Raw genomic sequence first — 15524 nt, 5'->3', positions numbered from 1 at the left:
CATCAGAGTAAAACGCTGCGCAAATCGACCCCCGCTACCCACTATTCTACTGGCAAATGTTCAGTCTCTGGATAACAAGCTCTGCGAGCTGAAAGCGCGGATCTCTTTCCAACGAGAGACGAGGGACTGCTGCATTATCTGCCTTACAGAAACTTGGATGTCTGCGGAGATTCCAGACTCAGCCATTGAACCCGCGGGGTTCTCCGTGCACCGAGCGGACAGAGCGAAAGACCTCTCAGGTAAAACTAGAGGAGGTGGTGTATGTTTTATGTTCAACAAATCCTGGTGTGATCAGAGGAACGTACATTCTATCAAGTCTTTCTGTTCTCCTGATCTGGAATTTCTTATGCTTCTGTGTCGACCATTCTGGCTACCCAGGGAATTCACAGCAGTCATTATCACTGCTGTGTACATTCCCCCACAAGCCGACACAGACCGGGCACTCAAGGAACTGTATGGGAGAATAAGTGAGCAGGAAACCACGCACCCTGAAGCCGTGTTCATTGTGACCGGGGACTTTAATAAAGCCAGTTTAAAATCAGTCGCACCAAAATATCACCTGCAAATTAGTTTCAACACACGAGGGGACCGGGTTTTGGACCATTGCTACTCTCCATTCCGGGATGGCTACAAATCCCTCCCCCGCCCACCATTTGGCAAATCGGACCACTTTACCATTCTGCTTCTGCCCGCTTACAGGCAGAAATTGAAACAGGAAGCACCCACCCTCAGAACGATCCAGTGCTGGTCGGACCAATCAGATTCTACGCTACAAGACTGTTTTGATCACACGGACTGGGAGATGTTCCGGTCCGCCTCTGATGACGACATCGAGCTTTACGCTGATAGCGTAATGTGTTTCATCAGAACGTGCGTAGAGGACGTGATTCCGACCAGGACAATACGGATCTATCCGAATCAGAAACCTTGGATCAATAGCGAAGTTCGCGCGGTACTTAATGTGTGGACCTCCGCTTTTAATTCCAGGAACGCGGAGGAGCATAAACAAGCCAGTTATGCCCGAAAAATTGAAGAACAGAACCGCAAAACGCCAGTACAGCAGCAAGATTGAAGAACAGTTTAACACCACCAACTCTAGAAGCATGTGGCAGGGAATTAACATCATCACGGACTTTAAAGGGAATAAAAACTCCGCCATGAACACCGCTGCCTCTCTCCCGGATGAGCTAAATACTTTTTATGCTCATTTTGAGGGAAATAACACCGCCCTCGCGGAGAGAGCTCTCGCAGCTGAAGCTACAGAGGTTAGTTCACTCTCCGTCTCTGTAGCGGATGTAACCCGATCCTTCTGACGGGTGAATATCCACAGAGCCACTGGCCCAGACGGCATTCCGGGCCACGTCATCAGAGCGTGCGCGAACCAGCTGGCTGGTGTTTTTACGGACATTTTCAACCTTTCCCTCTCTTTGTCTGTAGTCCCCACATGCTTTAAAACATCCACCATTGTGCCTGTACCAGAGCAATCCAAAATCACCTGCTTAAATGACTGGCGTCCTGTTGCTCTGACCCCCATCATCAGCAAATGTTTTGAGAGACTAATCAGAGATTACATCTGCTCTGTATTGCCACTCAATCTTGACCCGCTGCAGTTTGCTTACCGCAACAACCGCTCCACTGATGATGCCATTGCATCTACAATACACACTGCTCTCTCCCACCTGGAAAAAAACAACACTTATGTGAGAATGCTGTTTGTAGACTACAGCTCAGCATTCAACACCATAGTGCCCTCCAAGCTAGATGAGAAACTCCGGGCTCTGGGCTTAAACAGCTCGCTGTGCAGCTGGATCCTGGACTTCCTGTCAAGCAGACGCCAGGTGGTTAGAATAGGCAGCAACATCTCATCACTGACCCTCAACACTGGAGCCCCACAGGGCTGTGTTCTCAGCCCACTACTGTATTCCTTGTACACACATGACTGTGTGGCAACACATAGCTCCAATGCCATCATTAAGTTTGCTGATGACACGACGGTGGTAGGTCTGATCACTGACAATGATGAAACAGCCTACAGAGAGGAGGTGCACACCCTGACACACTGGTGTCAGGAGCACAACCTCTCCCTCAACATCAGTAAGACAAAGGAGCTTGTGGTGGACTTCAGAAGAAAAGACAGAGAACACAGTCCCATCACCATCAATGGAGCACCAGTGGAGAGAGTCAGCAGCTTCAAGTTCCTGGGTGTCCACATCACTGAGGAACTCACATGGTCCGTCCACAATGAAGTCGTTGTGAAGGCTCATCAGCGCCTCTTCTTCCTGAGATGGTTGAGGAAGTTTGGAATGAACTGCCACATCCTCACACGGTTCTACACCTGCACTGGGGAGAGCATCCTGACTGGCTGTATCTCCGCCTGGTACGGCAATAGCACTGCCCACAACTGCAAAGCACTGCAAAGGGTGGTGCGAACTCCCAGACACATCATCGGAGGTGAGCTTCCCTCCCTCCAGGAAATATATACAAGGCGGTGTGTGAAAAAAGCTCGGAGGATCATCAGAGACTCCAGCCACCCGAGCCATGGGCTGTTCTCACTGCTACCATCAGGTAGGCGGTATCGCAGCATCAGGACCCGCACCAGCCGACTCCATGATAGCTTCTTTCCCCAAGCAATCAGACTTCTGAACTCTTGATCTCTCACGATCAAAATACATCATCACTGCACTTTATTACCCTTACTCTTATATCATAAATTATATTATTATTATTATTATATTATATTACGTTCTCTCTTAACAACTGACTATCAACCGACAGCCTGAATGTCAATACAGTACAATACTGTACATTCTATATATATATATATATATATATATATATATATATATATATATATATATATACATATATATATATACACACTTTTTTATATATTTTTATTTTTAATTTTTATTGAATAATGTGTATCAATATTGTGCGTATTGTATACTGTACAGTGTATGTTATTATTTGTATATTGTTGAGTGTAATTATGTGTATATCAGATGTTTAAATTGTGCTGTGTTTATTTGATGTTATTGTAAATTGGTATATGTCTCATCACTGTCACGACTGCTATGTTGATCGGAACTGCACCCAAGAATTTCACACACCATTGCACTTATGTATATGGCTGTGTGACAATAAAGTGATTTGATTTGATTTTGATTTGACAAACACTAAACACCATCAGGGTAACACGTGTGAAATTAAAATAATACAATAAACATGTAGAGACAGCGCTCAGTGTCACTCACACAAACACTAAACACCATCAGGGTAACACATGTGAAATTAAAATAATACAATAAACGTGTAGAGACGGGGCTCAGTGTCACTCACACAAACACTAAACACCATCAGGGTAACACATGTGAAATTAAAATAATACAATAAACATGTAGAGACAGCGCTCAGTGTCACTCACACAAACACTAAACACCATCATGGTAACACATGTGAAATTAAAATAATACAATAAACGTGTAGAGACGGGGCTCAGTGTCACTCACACAAACACTAAACACCATCAGGGTAACACATGTGAAATTAAAATAATACAATAAACATGTAGAGACGGGGCTCAGTCACTCACACATACACTAAACACCATCAGGGTAACGTGTGAAATTAAAATAATACAATAAACATTAACTAAACTACAGCAAATATAACATTACACCCCAATGTACATAACTGATATTAAAAATAAGAAGAAACATAACATTCCCATAAAATATAATGAAACGAACTGGGTCACACAGGGAATTCTGGGAACGCCCGATTACCGTAATTTTAACAACAATTTACCGTAAAAATTACATGTACCCTCTTGTTAAAAAGTATACATTTTTACTGTTAATTATACAGAAAATCATACTTTTTATATTAAAAAATAATTATAACAAACTTTTACCGTAAAACTAGATGTATTGTCTTTTTAAATATATTCCAGTTTTTTACCGTATATTTTAAGATAACTACCCGTTAACCAACTTACGTTTTTGCTGTAGCATTTTTACAGTCTTTTACCGTTAAAATTATGATTTTTTTTTTTTTTTTACAGTGTACGTATTTATGTATTTGACACCTATCCGGAGTCTTGATCATCATTATGTTTTTGTACATGTAACTAGAGCAAAACAAATAATTGCAATTATGATGATTGTCTGTTTTAGGGCTTTCAAGATTAATTGTCATATTTCTTAAGGTGTGCTTTTTTCTGCATGTGTGCTTCATACACCCTAAGAAGTCATTTTTACAAATTTAACTTGAAATATATAAATCAAATAATAAAATAGAGATATGTGATTTCCTTTTAAGGCTTTAAAAACATATGAATGACATGAAAATAATATTTTAAATATCAAAATATTTCTAAATACTTAAAATATGTCTCTTTTTTTGTCAACTTTAGTTTTGGTCAGTTTTACATTTACACTGTTGTTTTTTGAACTCATATTTTGCATGACATTTTTATATAAAAAAAAAAAATTTTTAATATATATTTTACTATATATAATATTTTATTATATTATGCAATAGTGCATAACTGTCCTAATTTCTTCACTTTCACATGTTATTTTAATGCTCTGATTAAACCCACGAGCCCTTATTTGTCATGAAACAAAACCTTTTATCACTCCACAGAAATAGAGTAAGCGTGCGTCTCCTCTGTGTCACTGCGTGTATGAACCAGGAACATTTGCCATTACAAGATCGTTTAAAGTGAAACCGGAGCACTTGGCATTCACTATCTCAGTTTGTACTTGTTCGTTTAATTTTCGCGAGAGTTTGGCGCGAGCGTCTGCTGACAGCACGCATCAGAACACTTGAAAAGCACTTTGTGCGCTCTTCCGGACAGGAGCTGGTTGACCTCCATGGTGCAGCTCAGTGAGGCTCGGACTCCAATTTCAACTGAATGACACAGAAACCGCAATCAGACCATTATTTTATCATCGCAACAGGCCTACATGTAACAAAAACCTTTTTAGCGACAGACAAACAGTTTTATTATACACAAATATTTTCCAGGACATTTTGGTATTTTTCTCATTTCCATGACTAGTAAATTGCATTGGTTTTCCAGTATATGTGGGAACCCTGTTTAAGTAATAGTTCCACCAAAAAAGTAGTTTAAGTACGACTATATGTGCTATATTCAAAGACTTCCAAAGTCATATGACTGCTTTGTGTAAGAAAAAGACCCAAATTTAAGTTGTTATTGTCACGGTCCTGCCACTCTTGTCATTTTGGGTTTTGGTCTGACAGGACCATGACATTATCGTCCCATGTCTGTCTTGTGTTTCATTGTCTGTCTTTGTGTGAGCACACGGTTTCGGTTGTATTCCCTGCCATGCACTCTTTGGTCTGTGTTGTTCCATGTCTGGAGTATGGTGTCTGGATCCTGACTTCCTGTCTGGTTCGGTTTCGGTCTGTGTCATGCTCCACGTTCTGTCTGTTATTGACGCATCACGCTTATGTCATCTTGGCAGCATGCACTCACGTCAATAGTTTATGTCTGTCTCTCGTGAACACGGGTGCACCTCGCATCGCGCTTGTGTTGCGCGCCCAGGTTGTAAGCTGTCTTCATGTTGTGCTGAGGTTCGGTCACTTCAGTCTAAGGTGTCAGTACTCTCGCACAGGTGTCCTGTCATGTTTTTGTCGCCTGTTGCGTGCCGTTTGCCTCATGATGTACGTTCAGGTTTCGTTTAGTGTGTGAATGCGTCTCATCGCTTTGTTTGCCGTTGTTACGAATTCTCTCGTCTTGTTTGTCCGTTGGCATGGGCGCATATTGCCTTATTGTCTTGGTGATGTGCGCTCATGCAATTTGGGTGTTTTGTTGTCTTGTGAGAACATGTGGCTTTGTTTTGTTTCTGTATCGCCACGTGTCTCTCTGTCTTACATCATACCCCGCCTTCTTATTTGCTCATTATTAGTCACACCTGCCCTGTCTTGTTATCCTGTTGATTTCTCTCCCTATTTTAGTCTCCTTGTGTGTGCTGTCCAGTGCCAGTTTGTCTTGTGTGTATTCTAGTCGGTTCTGTTGGTTGGTCTAGTTCCAGTTGGTCCCGTTCCCCATTCAGTCGGTCCTGTGTGTTTGCCCCGTTTTCCAGTCCGGCCCATTTCCATTACCCTCTGCCCCAGCACGGACACCTTTTTCCCCTACGGGGTAGTTTATGTTTGTTTTTCCCCTTGTGGGTATTTAATAAATCCCTGCGATTGGGTCCTGCCTCTGGATTCGATGACAGTTATTCACTCATAATCCTCCCCTCTGCCATCACTGTCAAATTCTATTTAGTCATGCACAGTCAAACCTAGCGTGTCACGTTTGGTTGAGATATGTGAGAACAAATGGCATTCACTATCAGTGATGTTAAACCTGGCGCACCACTTTGTGACACGGCAAGTTTGAATTTGTGCATGCATAAATTAGATTTGAGAGCTAAGGTGAATACAACCTTTAATTTCTTTCTCTCCCACACAAAAAGATATTATAAGGCTTCACAAGACTTGTAATATAATGTAAGAGCTGTATTAACTACTTTTATGGTGCTTTTTGTGTGTCCCCTTTTTGGAGCTTGACTGCTCCTTGTCACTATAAGCCTTCACTGTATGTAGACTTACAATGTTTATTTTATTTAACGGAGTCAAACTATAGTGATAAACAGAAGAAATTAACTACATAAAGGTTCCTTTAAGGCTGTGCGGTGCTCAAGTGAATCACTAATGTGAACTAGTTAATTTACATGAACGAACCAATTCACTAAAAGGAATTGGAGTTCCCAATACTAAACGTAAGTGTAACGTTTATTGAAAGAATTAATTCACTTAAATTATTTGGTTTTCCCAGCACTATATGAAAAAGAGTGGACGGTTTAAGGGAGTGTGTTTGTTTACTTCCTCAGCTCCATTGCTGTACTCACAATACAATGTGACAAATGTAGCATTTTGTGACGCTACAATGCTACATGTTGAAAAAATGCTTCCAGCTTGTTGCTGGAAAAGCTACATTATTGTGAAAATAGCTGAGCTACTGTCACGCTACTGAAAAATGTAGTTAAGTTAGTAGCGTTGAATGCGAGTAAATTACAGAATTGTAATTTCTGGGTGAACGATCCCTTTAAATGTAAAGACCAGTACAAACTATGCGCATTTCCATAGTGATCCCACACATTTCACAAAATCTAAAGCATATCCTAAACTCCCGCAGAGAGAGAAAGAGAGAGAGAGTGTGTGTGCAAGCAGTTAACTTAGCTGTGTCTAGTATACAGTGCGAACAGCTGAATTTAATCATATAAACTGAAGTGGCACATTTATGATTTATGCATCTATTCCCCTGGAGCTCTGCCTTACATACTGTATAATCACAAAAGAGCCCTAACAGAGTAATTCCCTATTGTTCTGTCATTAAGCTATACTTCAGCCGTGATTGGCATGGCATAAAAAGGAATTAAAGGAAAAACATACATATTTTTGTGGCACAGAAAAGAGACCCATTAGGCAATTAGCAATGTCAGCTGAGGAGTACCCCCACCCCCCCACCCCTTTTTTCCTGTGCCTCCTCTGAAAGACCACTTAATTGAATACTTTAACTACTTATCTTAAACCATGAATATCAGATGAAGTTCCCCACACAATAATGTGTCCTAGCTTCTCACTGGGCAATAAAATTTAATGAATTGATCTCGACTTAACAAAAAAGCCCCGGACACGTATAATAGGCCCCTGTGTTCAGAGGCTGGCGAGCGAACTCAATCAAACGAGTTTGCCCTCTCCATTCACGGGCTCCCGGCCGGACAATAGTACCGCCCCCCTCCTCCGCCCAATCTGGGATTTTTTTACCCAGCAGAATGTGCACCCGTGTTTTCATTCTATCCATTTCCAGCAGGGCTGACATGAGAACACTTTGCATTAAGTCGCTAAGCAGGGCCCTTTGGCCGCATCAGGCCGCGTGATGGGCTCCGCTTGTGTCGCGGGACTCTTCATTCATGACAGCCACAAAACACATGACAAAAGGCTAATGCAACACACCGCTAATTCCTGCTCATTCAGACATCAGCTAATATCAGAAGGCGAGCGGTGCACCTGCAGCTCAGTAACACTCACTATTGTCCTGCAGAAGACAAGAAGGGAACGGACAGAAAATGGTAAAAATAGACAGTTTCAGACATTAGACTGTTCTCCCGCAAATTGCTCAATCACATGAATAAAAGCGTGGTATTGTAGAGCTCCCATATATTAACTAACGGTGCTTAAGGATACAAGACTCTTCAGAGACTTGAGGTTCATTTTCAGAATACATCTTCTTTATCAGATGGGGTTCAACAACGGCATTAAATCCACTTACGCTGAAAAAAAACCTTCTAATCAAAGACATCTTTATCAACAAGGAAAAAGAGATGAAAAAGGAACCCAATATGAGCAACGGTTGAATCCTGTAGAAGAAAAGAAATAATAAAATAAACTATTCTTTTACACAGCGCTACAATAAACAAGTACATTTAGTGACTGTAATTTCACGCTAGGCTCAAAATAGAGAGACAAAAGCAGATAGACACAGCACAACACATGTTCGTCTCATGATAATTTCACATCAGCAAACAGTATTTACTTAGGTTTAAAATGAATCTTAAATAAATTAAAATCCAAAGCAACTTGCAGTGTATCTAAGGTATATATTTTATCAGTATGTTTGTTCCCTGGGAATCAATCCCATGACCATGGCGTTGCTAGCACCATGCTCTTCTAATAAAGCTTCAGAAATATGCAGATAATTGCTTTTATTTGCTGATGTTTGGCTGATACATCTGTGCATCTCTAGTTTTTTAACCATATACTGTTTGCACTCACTGAGCACTTTATTAGAAACACTATGATCCTAATAAAGTTCCCAACGTGGTCTTCTTCTTTGTAGCCCATCCGCCTCAAGGTTCGACGTGTTGTGTATTCTGAGATGATATTCTTCTCACCACAATTGTACAGAGCGGTTACCTGAGTTACCATAGCCTTTCTGTCAGCTCAAACCAGTCTGGCCATTCTCCGTTGACCTCTCTCATCAACAAGGCGTTTCTGTCAGCAGAACTGCCGCTCACTGGATGTTTTTTGTTTTTGGCACCATTCTGAGTAAATTCTAGAGACTGTTGTGTGTGAAAATCCCAGGAGATCAGCAGTTACAGAAATATTCAAACCAGCCCGTCTGGCACCAACAATCATGCCACTGTCTAAATCACTGATATCAAATTTTTTCCCCTTTCTGATGGTTGATGTGAACATTAACTGAAGCTCCTGATCTGTATCTGCATGATTTTATGCACTGCAATGCTGCCACATGATTGGCTGATTAGATAATTGCATGAATAAATAGGTGTACAGGTGTTCTTAATAAAGTGCTCAGTTAGTGTATACATACAGTTGTGCTTAAATGTTTGCTACCCTTGGAGAATTGGTAATATATGTAACATTTTTAAAGAAAACATGAGTGAGCAGGCAAAACACATTTCTTTTATTTCTTATGGGATTCATTTTCAACTGTACGTTATGACAGAATGGCACAATCATAAAACTAAACATGGCAACAAAGAAAAAAATGAAATGACCCCTGTTCAAAAGTCTGCATACCCTTAGTTCTTAATACTGTGTATTGCCCCCTATAGCATCAATGACAGCGTGCAGTCTTTTGTAATAGTTGAATAGAATTTGAGGCCCCAAATTCTTGCAGGTGGTATAGCTGCCCATTCCTCTTGGCAAAATGCCTCCAGGTCATGCAAAGTCTTTGGTCGTCTTGCATGAACCGCACGTTTGAGATCTCCCCAGAGTGGCTCGATGATATTAAGGTCAGGAGACTGTGATGGCCACTCCAGAACCTTCATCTTTTTCTGCTGTAACCACTGGTGGGTCAACTTGGCCTTGTGCTTAAGGTCATTGTCGTGCTAGAAAGTCCAAGAACGTCGCAGCTTTCATGCAGAAGAATGCAAACTGTCTGCCAGTATTTTCTGATAACATGCTGCATTCATCTTGCCATTAATTTTCACAAGATTCCCCGTGCCTTTAGAGCTCACACCCCCCCAAAACATCAGTGAGCCACCACCATGCTTCACAGTGGTGTGGTATTCTTTTCACTATAGGCTTTGTTGACCCCTCTCCAAACATAGCGCTTATGGTTGTGACCATAAAGCTCCATTTTGGTCTCGTCAATCCAAATTACAGTGTGCCAGAAGCTGTGAGGCTTGTCAAGGTGTTGTCGGGCATACTGTAACCGGGCTTTTTTGTGGCATTGGCGCAGTAAAAGCTTCTTTCTGGCAACTCGACCATGCAGCTCATTTTTGTTTAAGTATCGTCGTATTGTGCTGCTTGAAACAACCACACCGTCTTTTTCCAGAGCAGCCTGTATTTCTCCGGAGGTTACCTGTGGGTTTTTCTTTGTATCCTGAACAATTCTTCTGGCAGTTGTGGCTGAAATCTTTCTTGGTCTACCTGACCTTGGCTTAGTATCAAGAGATCACTGAATTTTCCACTTCTTAATAAGCGATTGAACAGTACTGACTGGCATTTTCAAGGCTTTGGGTATCTTTTTATATCCTTTTCCATCTTTATAAAGTTCAATTACCTTGTTACGCAGGTCTTTTGACAGTTCTTTTCTGCTCCCCATGGCTCAGTATCTAGCCTGCTCAGTGCATCCACGTGAGAGCTAACAAACTCATTGACTATTTATACACAGACACTAATTACAATTTTAAAAGCCACAGGTGTGAGAAATTAACCTTTAATTGCCATTCAAACCTGTGTGTTACCTTGTGTGTCTGTAACAAGGCCAAACATTCAAAGGTATGCAAACTTTTGATCAGGGCCATTTGGGTGATTTCTGTTATCATTATGATTTAAAAAGGAGCCAAACAAATATGTGATAATAAATGGCTTCATATGATCACTATCCTTAAATAAAAGACAGTTTTTTTTGCATGATCAGTCATATTTTCAAAATCAATGCCAAAATTTCACAATTTCTGCCAAGGTATGCAAACTTTTGAGCACAACTGTATACACACACACAGATGCAGAAATACAAACATCGCATTTCGTTCACTAACCAAACGCACACACGTAAAACTTGTGCAAACATTTTCACACAGCAATCCTGATTCATCAAGTTTTCGTGCAGATTTTTTAGGATAACATTTAGAACCAACTCCAACCACGTGCACACAAACATCACAGACTCCAAGTGGCCTTAATGTCAATTTGTACTTCTGCGTCGAACTTCCGTCATAAACTAAAGTGCAAAATTGTAACAACACATCGTGTCAACATAGACCACAACAGATGTGCTTGGTCCACTTTGTGACTGAAGACTGTCCCTCAGGATGTTAAAAAGGATACCTGAGGCAGCGTTGCATTTCTCCAAGATTGTTTTTTTTAAGATCTATGCATTATATCACATTGTATTTGGGCTCATTAATTGGTAGCATCTGTTGTTTTTATATTCTGATTATTGTTCATGATGTTAAAACGTGACAAAATGACTTATAAACAACATGTAAACTCTTGTGCTTTTTTTCTCAGGGCTTCTCCTCGATAAATATTTGCTATTTTGTCAGTAAGTGAAACAATATTTCTTGTATTCTACTCTTGGCCTACTTTTACTGTGTGTTTGACAGTATGGTATGGTGTACAGTCAATAATTATATTTCATAAGTTATGAAAACAGAACTAATAATTTGCCAACAAATTAAAAAGCACCTGTTAAGAGTTGGTTATATTGCCAATATACACTGTAAAGTCAAAGCTTTAAAACGACACCCATTTGGTGTTGGTCAAGCGGGTAGTTATTTATTCATTTGATGTTTTTTATTCCAGCTCAGCGCATCAAAGTAATATTTTTTCATTATATAAGCGACTAAAGAGCAATCATACAGTATATGCCCAATTTATTTTCTCTCTGAAATGAAAGGGTTTTCTTTCAATACACTGGCACTTTGACAGTGTATTCACAGAACGACGCAGACACACCAACGCAAAACTGTAAATGTAAATCACTGTGTTGGTCACTACCAACTTGCATTAGTATAAACCAGCCTTTAGCAATATGGAATGAGTTAAGCCAAAAAGTTCCCTTTTAAAACAACAACATACAAAGTAAATTAACTAAGTAAATGTCTGATTTCTTAAAATAAAGTTTCATTTTCAACAGATTTTATTTTAATTTTATTGTTGCTCAATTGTAGCCTCAAGCGTACAGCTGATTGGTCTGCAGTTAATAAAAACACTGATGACATGTAGCTTTAACGCTTCCAGTGAATACAGACTCGACCTGATATTTCTGATTGAAAAAGGTGGTTTAGATCTTAAATAATCTGTTAAACCGAAGAATAATTGCCAAGTAAACCTTTTGCAATGGGATTCAATAATACATGTGTACATGCATAGTTCAGCGCAGGACAACTTTCTAGTTATTGGAGGAGGAATGGGCATGAGGCTTAAATGTTTACAAAGGACTTAGTGAGGAATGCTTTCTTGGCACATTTATAGATATGTTAGAGAGACCACTAACTTCTTTAGTCAGCAATCACTTTCTCTTATAGGACTCAATGGTAATGGTGACACGAAATGCCGATCTTTGCATGCACTGAAATTTTGTTGCCATGTAAGGCACATGTAAACCAAAACTTCTTTTGGATAGCAGAGATTAGGGTACATATAGACAGTAAATTCAGAATCTAGTATTAAGATGCATTTCGAGCGATGCGATCACAAGTGGTCAACACTAAATTCAGGTGTAAACAGGGTCCAGAATGTTTTGTGATCGGATCATTAAAAACACATGTGACCACATTGCATGAGGTGTAAACGCTAATCCGTCCTGATGCATCCCGGACATCAGCTAAACAACACCCACTGACCTGTCAATCATCCGCTGAATAAATCCGAACACAAGTGGTCACAGGAGACGCATTTGAGCAAACAGATGTAAATGTTTTGTCTCGTCTGACCACATGTGATCGGATCACCAGAGACAGATCTTAATACCAGGTGTAAACTGGGTGACAGTTAGTGAGGTCCACTTGTATATGACAAAGGAGTGGTTTGGGAAGCTGTACCTTCACACAGTCAAACTTCTCTGTGACCTTTGCGCTGTATTTGACTTTAAACAGAGTGCTCAGGTTCCCCGCGCTGTAGTACAGCTGGATCTGAAGACCTTTGTAGCCAAATGCAACTTCACTGTACAAAACACAAGCATTTGACAAACGTGTTAGAGTAGTGGTGCCAAGGAACAATAAGGGAATACATTGTAGTAGGGCTGTCAACAGGGCTGAGAAGCTAAATTCACGTTTCACTGAAATATTACAAAAATTAGAATTATACTTTCAAATTTAAACTGCATTATTCAGATGGGGAGAAAAATCCACAAGACATCTGATTTTTAAATAGATGATGTCTCTTATGTCCCCAAGAGGGCACAACAAATCAATATAAACCAATCAGCACCATGTTACAGCTATTGTTTATTGCAAAGAACATGTCTGGCTATTGACAAATGTGCATAAAATGATAAAGTAAAAAGATTTAGCCAGTTCATATTCTTAAGTAAAAAAGTAAAACGATCTATGTCAACTTAGTGTTGAACAGTAGCCTATACCGGTGCCATAGTTCTACCACGACTCAAGCTTCATAATACCGCGATAACACCGTGTTTTTCATTAAATACAGTTGTATGTATGTGACTAATGCTTGTGCAGCGAGACACTGATAACAGAGCAAGGCATTGTCAAGACACAACTGCCAAAGACCACCACCTAAGGGGCCGTTCACTCCGAACAAGTCCGTCTTTTTTTTTTTTTTTTTTTTTTTTTTTTTTTAAGGCAAGCATGCGCTAGACGGACGTCTTCAACCGTTGCATTGTGTCTCACTGTTTTTTCAACGTCTCATGCAGTAATGATGCATTTTAGATGGTGTGTCAATTTAAAAGGAAATTCAACCTTTAAATCGCATCTCGAGAAACCTGAGTTCTGTTTTATTCGATTCAATGTGTCTGCTATTACCCAAGAATAATTCATCAGTGCTTGGCACACATCCAAAATTCAAATGCTCTTTTTAGCATTCGAATGTGCATTTTTATCTTAAATTCGACGAATATAAAAATTTCCAATTTTAATTTGACAGCCTAACATTGTAGTACAAAATTCACAGCATACCTAAAAACAAAGTCTTAGCATCAAAAGGGAAAAGAATAAATCTATTATGTGCATGAAATGCAATGCTGGATGATACATACTCATCTCCATACAGCTGATGACTGTATTCAGGGTGAAATGTTGTGCTTTCATCATCTATGTCCTCTGGGAAGCGCACTGCATCAAACAAAACACTTAAACTTACATAAAGACACAGCACTAAAACAAAATTGTATGTATGGTGAATACCAAACATGCCATGTCTACTGCTTTATTTATAATGCTGGGTATCGATTTACCTAATTTCAAACAGATAGCTTCGTTAGTGTTGCATTTAAACTCAGCAAGTTTCTTCTCCATGTCATTCATTGCTGTAAGAAAAGAAAGAGAGTATCTAAGTCATAACATGCTACTCATACCATCAACATAGAGCTGCACGATTAATCGTTAAAAGATCACGATATCGATTCAGACACCCACGCAATCTCATTTCTAAATGACAATGATTCTGCAATGTATATTAATGTTCCAGTGGCGTGCCTCTGTAAGGCGGTCAAATTTAAATTCCGAATTCACTTCAAGATGCATTTTTATGTTGATAAACTTTATATGGCATCTACAAAACACAGCACTCCTGCATGGGATGCTGAACAAGCTAAAACACAGCACAGACATTTGTCCAGCACAGTGGTTTACAAACTGCAGGGTGCAGCCACGATTAGCCAGGAGTGTGACAGATTCTCTGCTCAGTTCAATATTTTTATGGCCACCGATGCAAAAAAATGACGGCATTACCAAGATCTGACTAAATTTACTTCCCGTGCGCTGTTTGATTACAGCTGGCTGCTCTCAAATGCTCACATGCGTGTCTGCCCGTGCGCTCCTGTACGAGACTCTGCACAGTTTTTAATCAAAATACCCCTCTTTAGGTGATATTAATGTAAACACAGCTGTTAATGAATTACCAGTGTAAACAGACGGGATTAAATCTGCACTGTCTTGACGAGATATTAAAGCAAACACAGCCGTTAATGTATAAGCAGATGGGACAAATTCTTCAAAATGTTTGATCTGTGCAAAGTCTAAATGTAAATAAGATGCATGATGTCTGTTATAGGCATTCAGGCATTCTTACTGCATCAAATCAGTATTAATGTAAATCTACTAATCACACAGGAAAGAGTGTCAAATATTTAAGTAGTTTCATTTTGCATTAAATTACTTTAATGTTTTTATATTATAATTTTTTTAATGTTTAATTACTGTTGCTGAAAAACTTAAAGCACCGTTTACTCTGTTCTCTATTTAATTACTGGCTCTTGAATAATTCCTTTTAAAAGCTTGAAGCGATTTTTA

General features: G+C 39.8%; 1 protein-coding gene across 3 annotated transcripts in view; it reads right to left on the bottom strand.

Annotated features, from left to right (window-relative positions):
• LOC127446846 (histone acetyltransferase type B catalytic subunit-like) overlaps positions 1 to 15524 on the bottom strand; it is a 64507-nt gene that overhangs the window by 35189 nt on the left and 13794 nt on the right. For all 3 annotated transcript variants that reach the window (XM_051708134.1, XM_051708136.1, XM_051708135.1), the window contains exons 2-4: positions 14468 to 14539; positions 14270 to 14345; positions 13095 to 13215 (exon numbers count right to left, since the gene is read on the bottom strand). In XM_051708134.1, the coding sequence (XP_051564094.1) occupies positions 13095 to 13215; positions 14270 to 14345; positions 14468 to 14539 (269 nt within the window). The remainder of the gene's footprint in view (positions 1 to 13094; positions 13216 to 14269; positions 14346 to 14467; positions 14540 to 15524) is intronic.

Source organism: Myxocyprinus asiaticus, chromosome 10, assembly GCF_019703515.2.
Source record: "Myxocyprinus asiaticus isolate MX2 ecotype Aquarium Trade chromosome 10, UBuf_Myxa_2, whole genome shotgun sequence".
Lineage (NCBI taxonomy): Eukaryota > Metazoa > Chordata > Actinopteri > Cypriniformes > Catostomidae > Myxocyprinus > Myxocyprinus asiaticus.
This window is presented reverse-complemented; position numbering and strand designations above follow the sequence as displayed.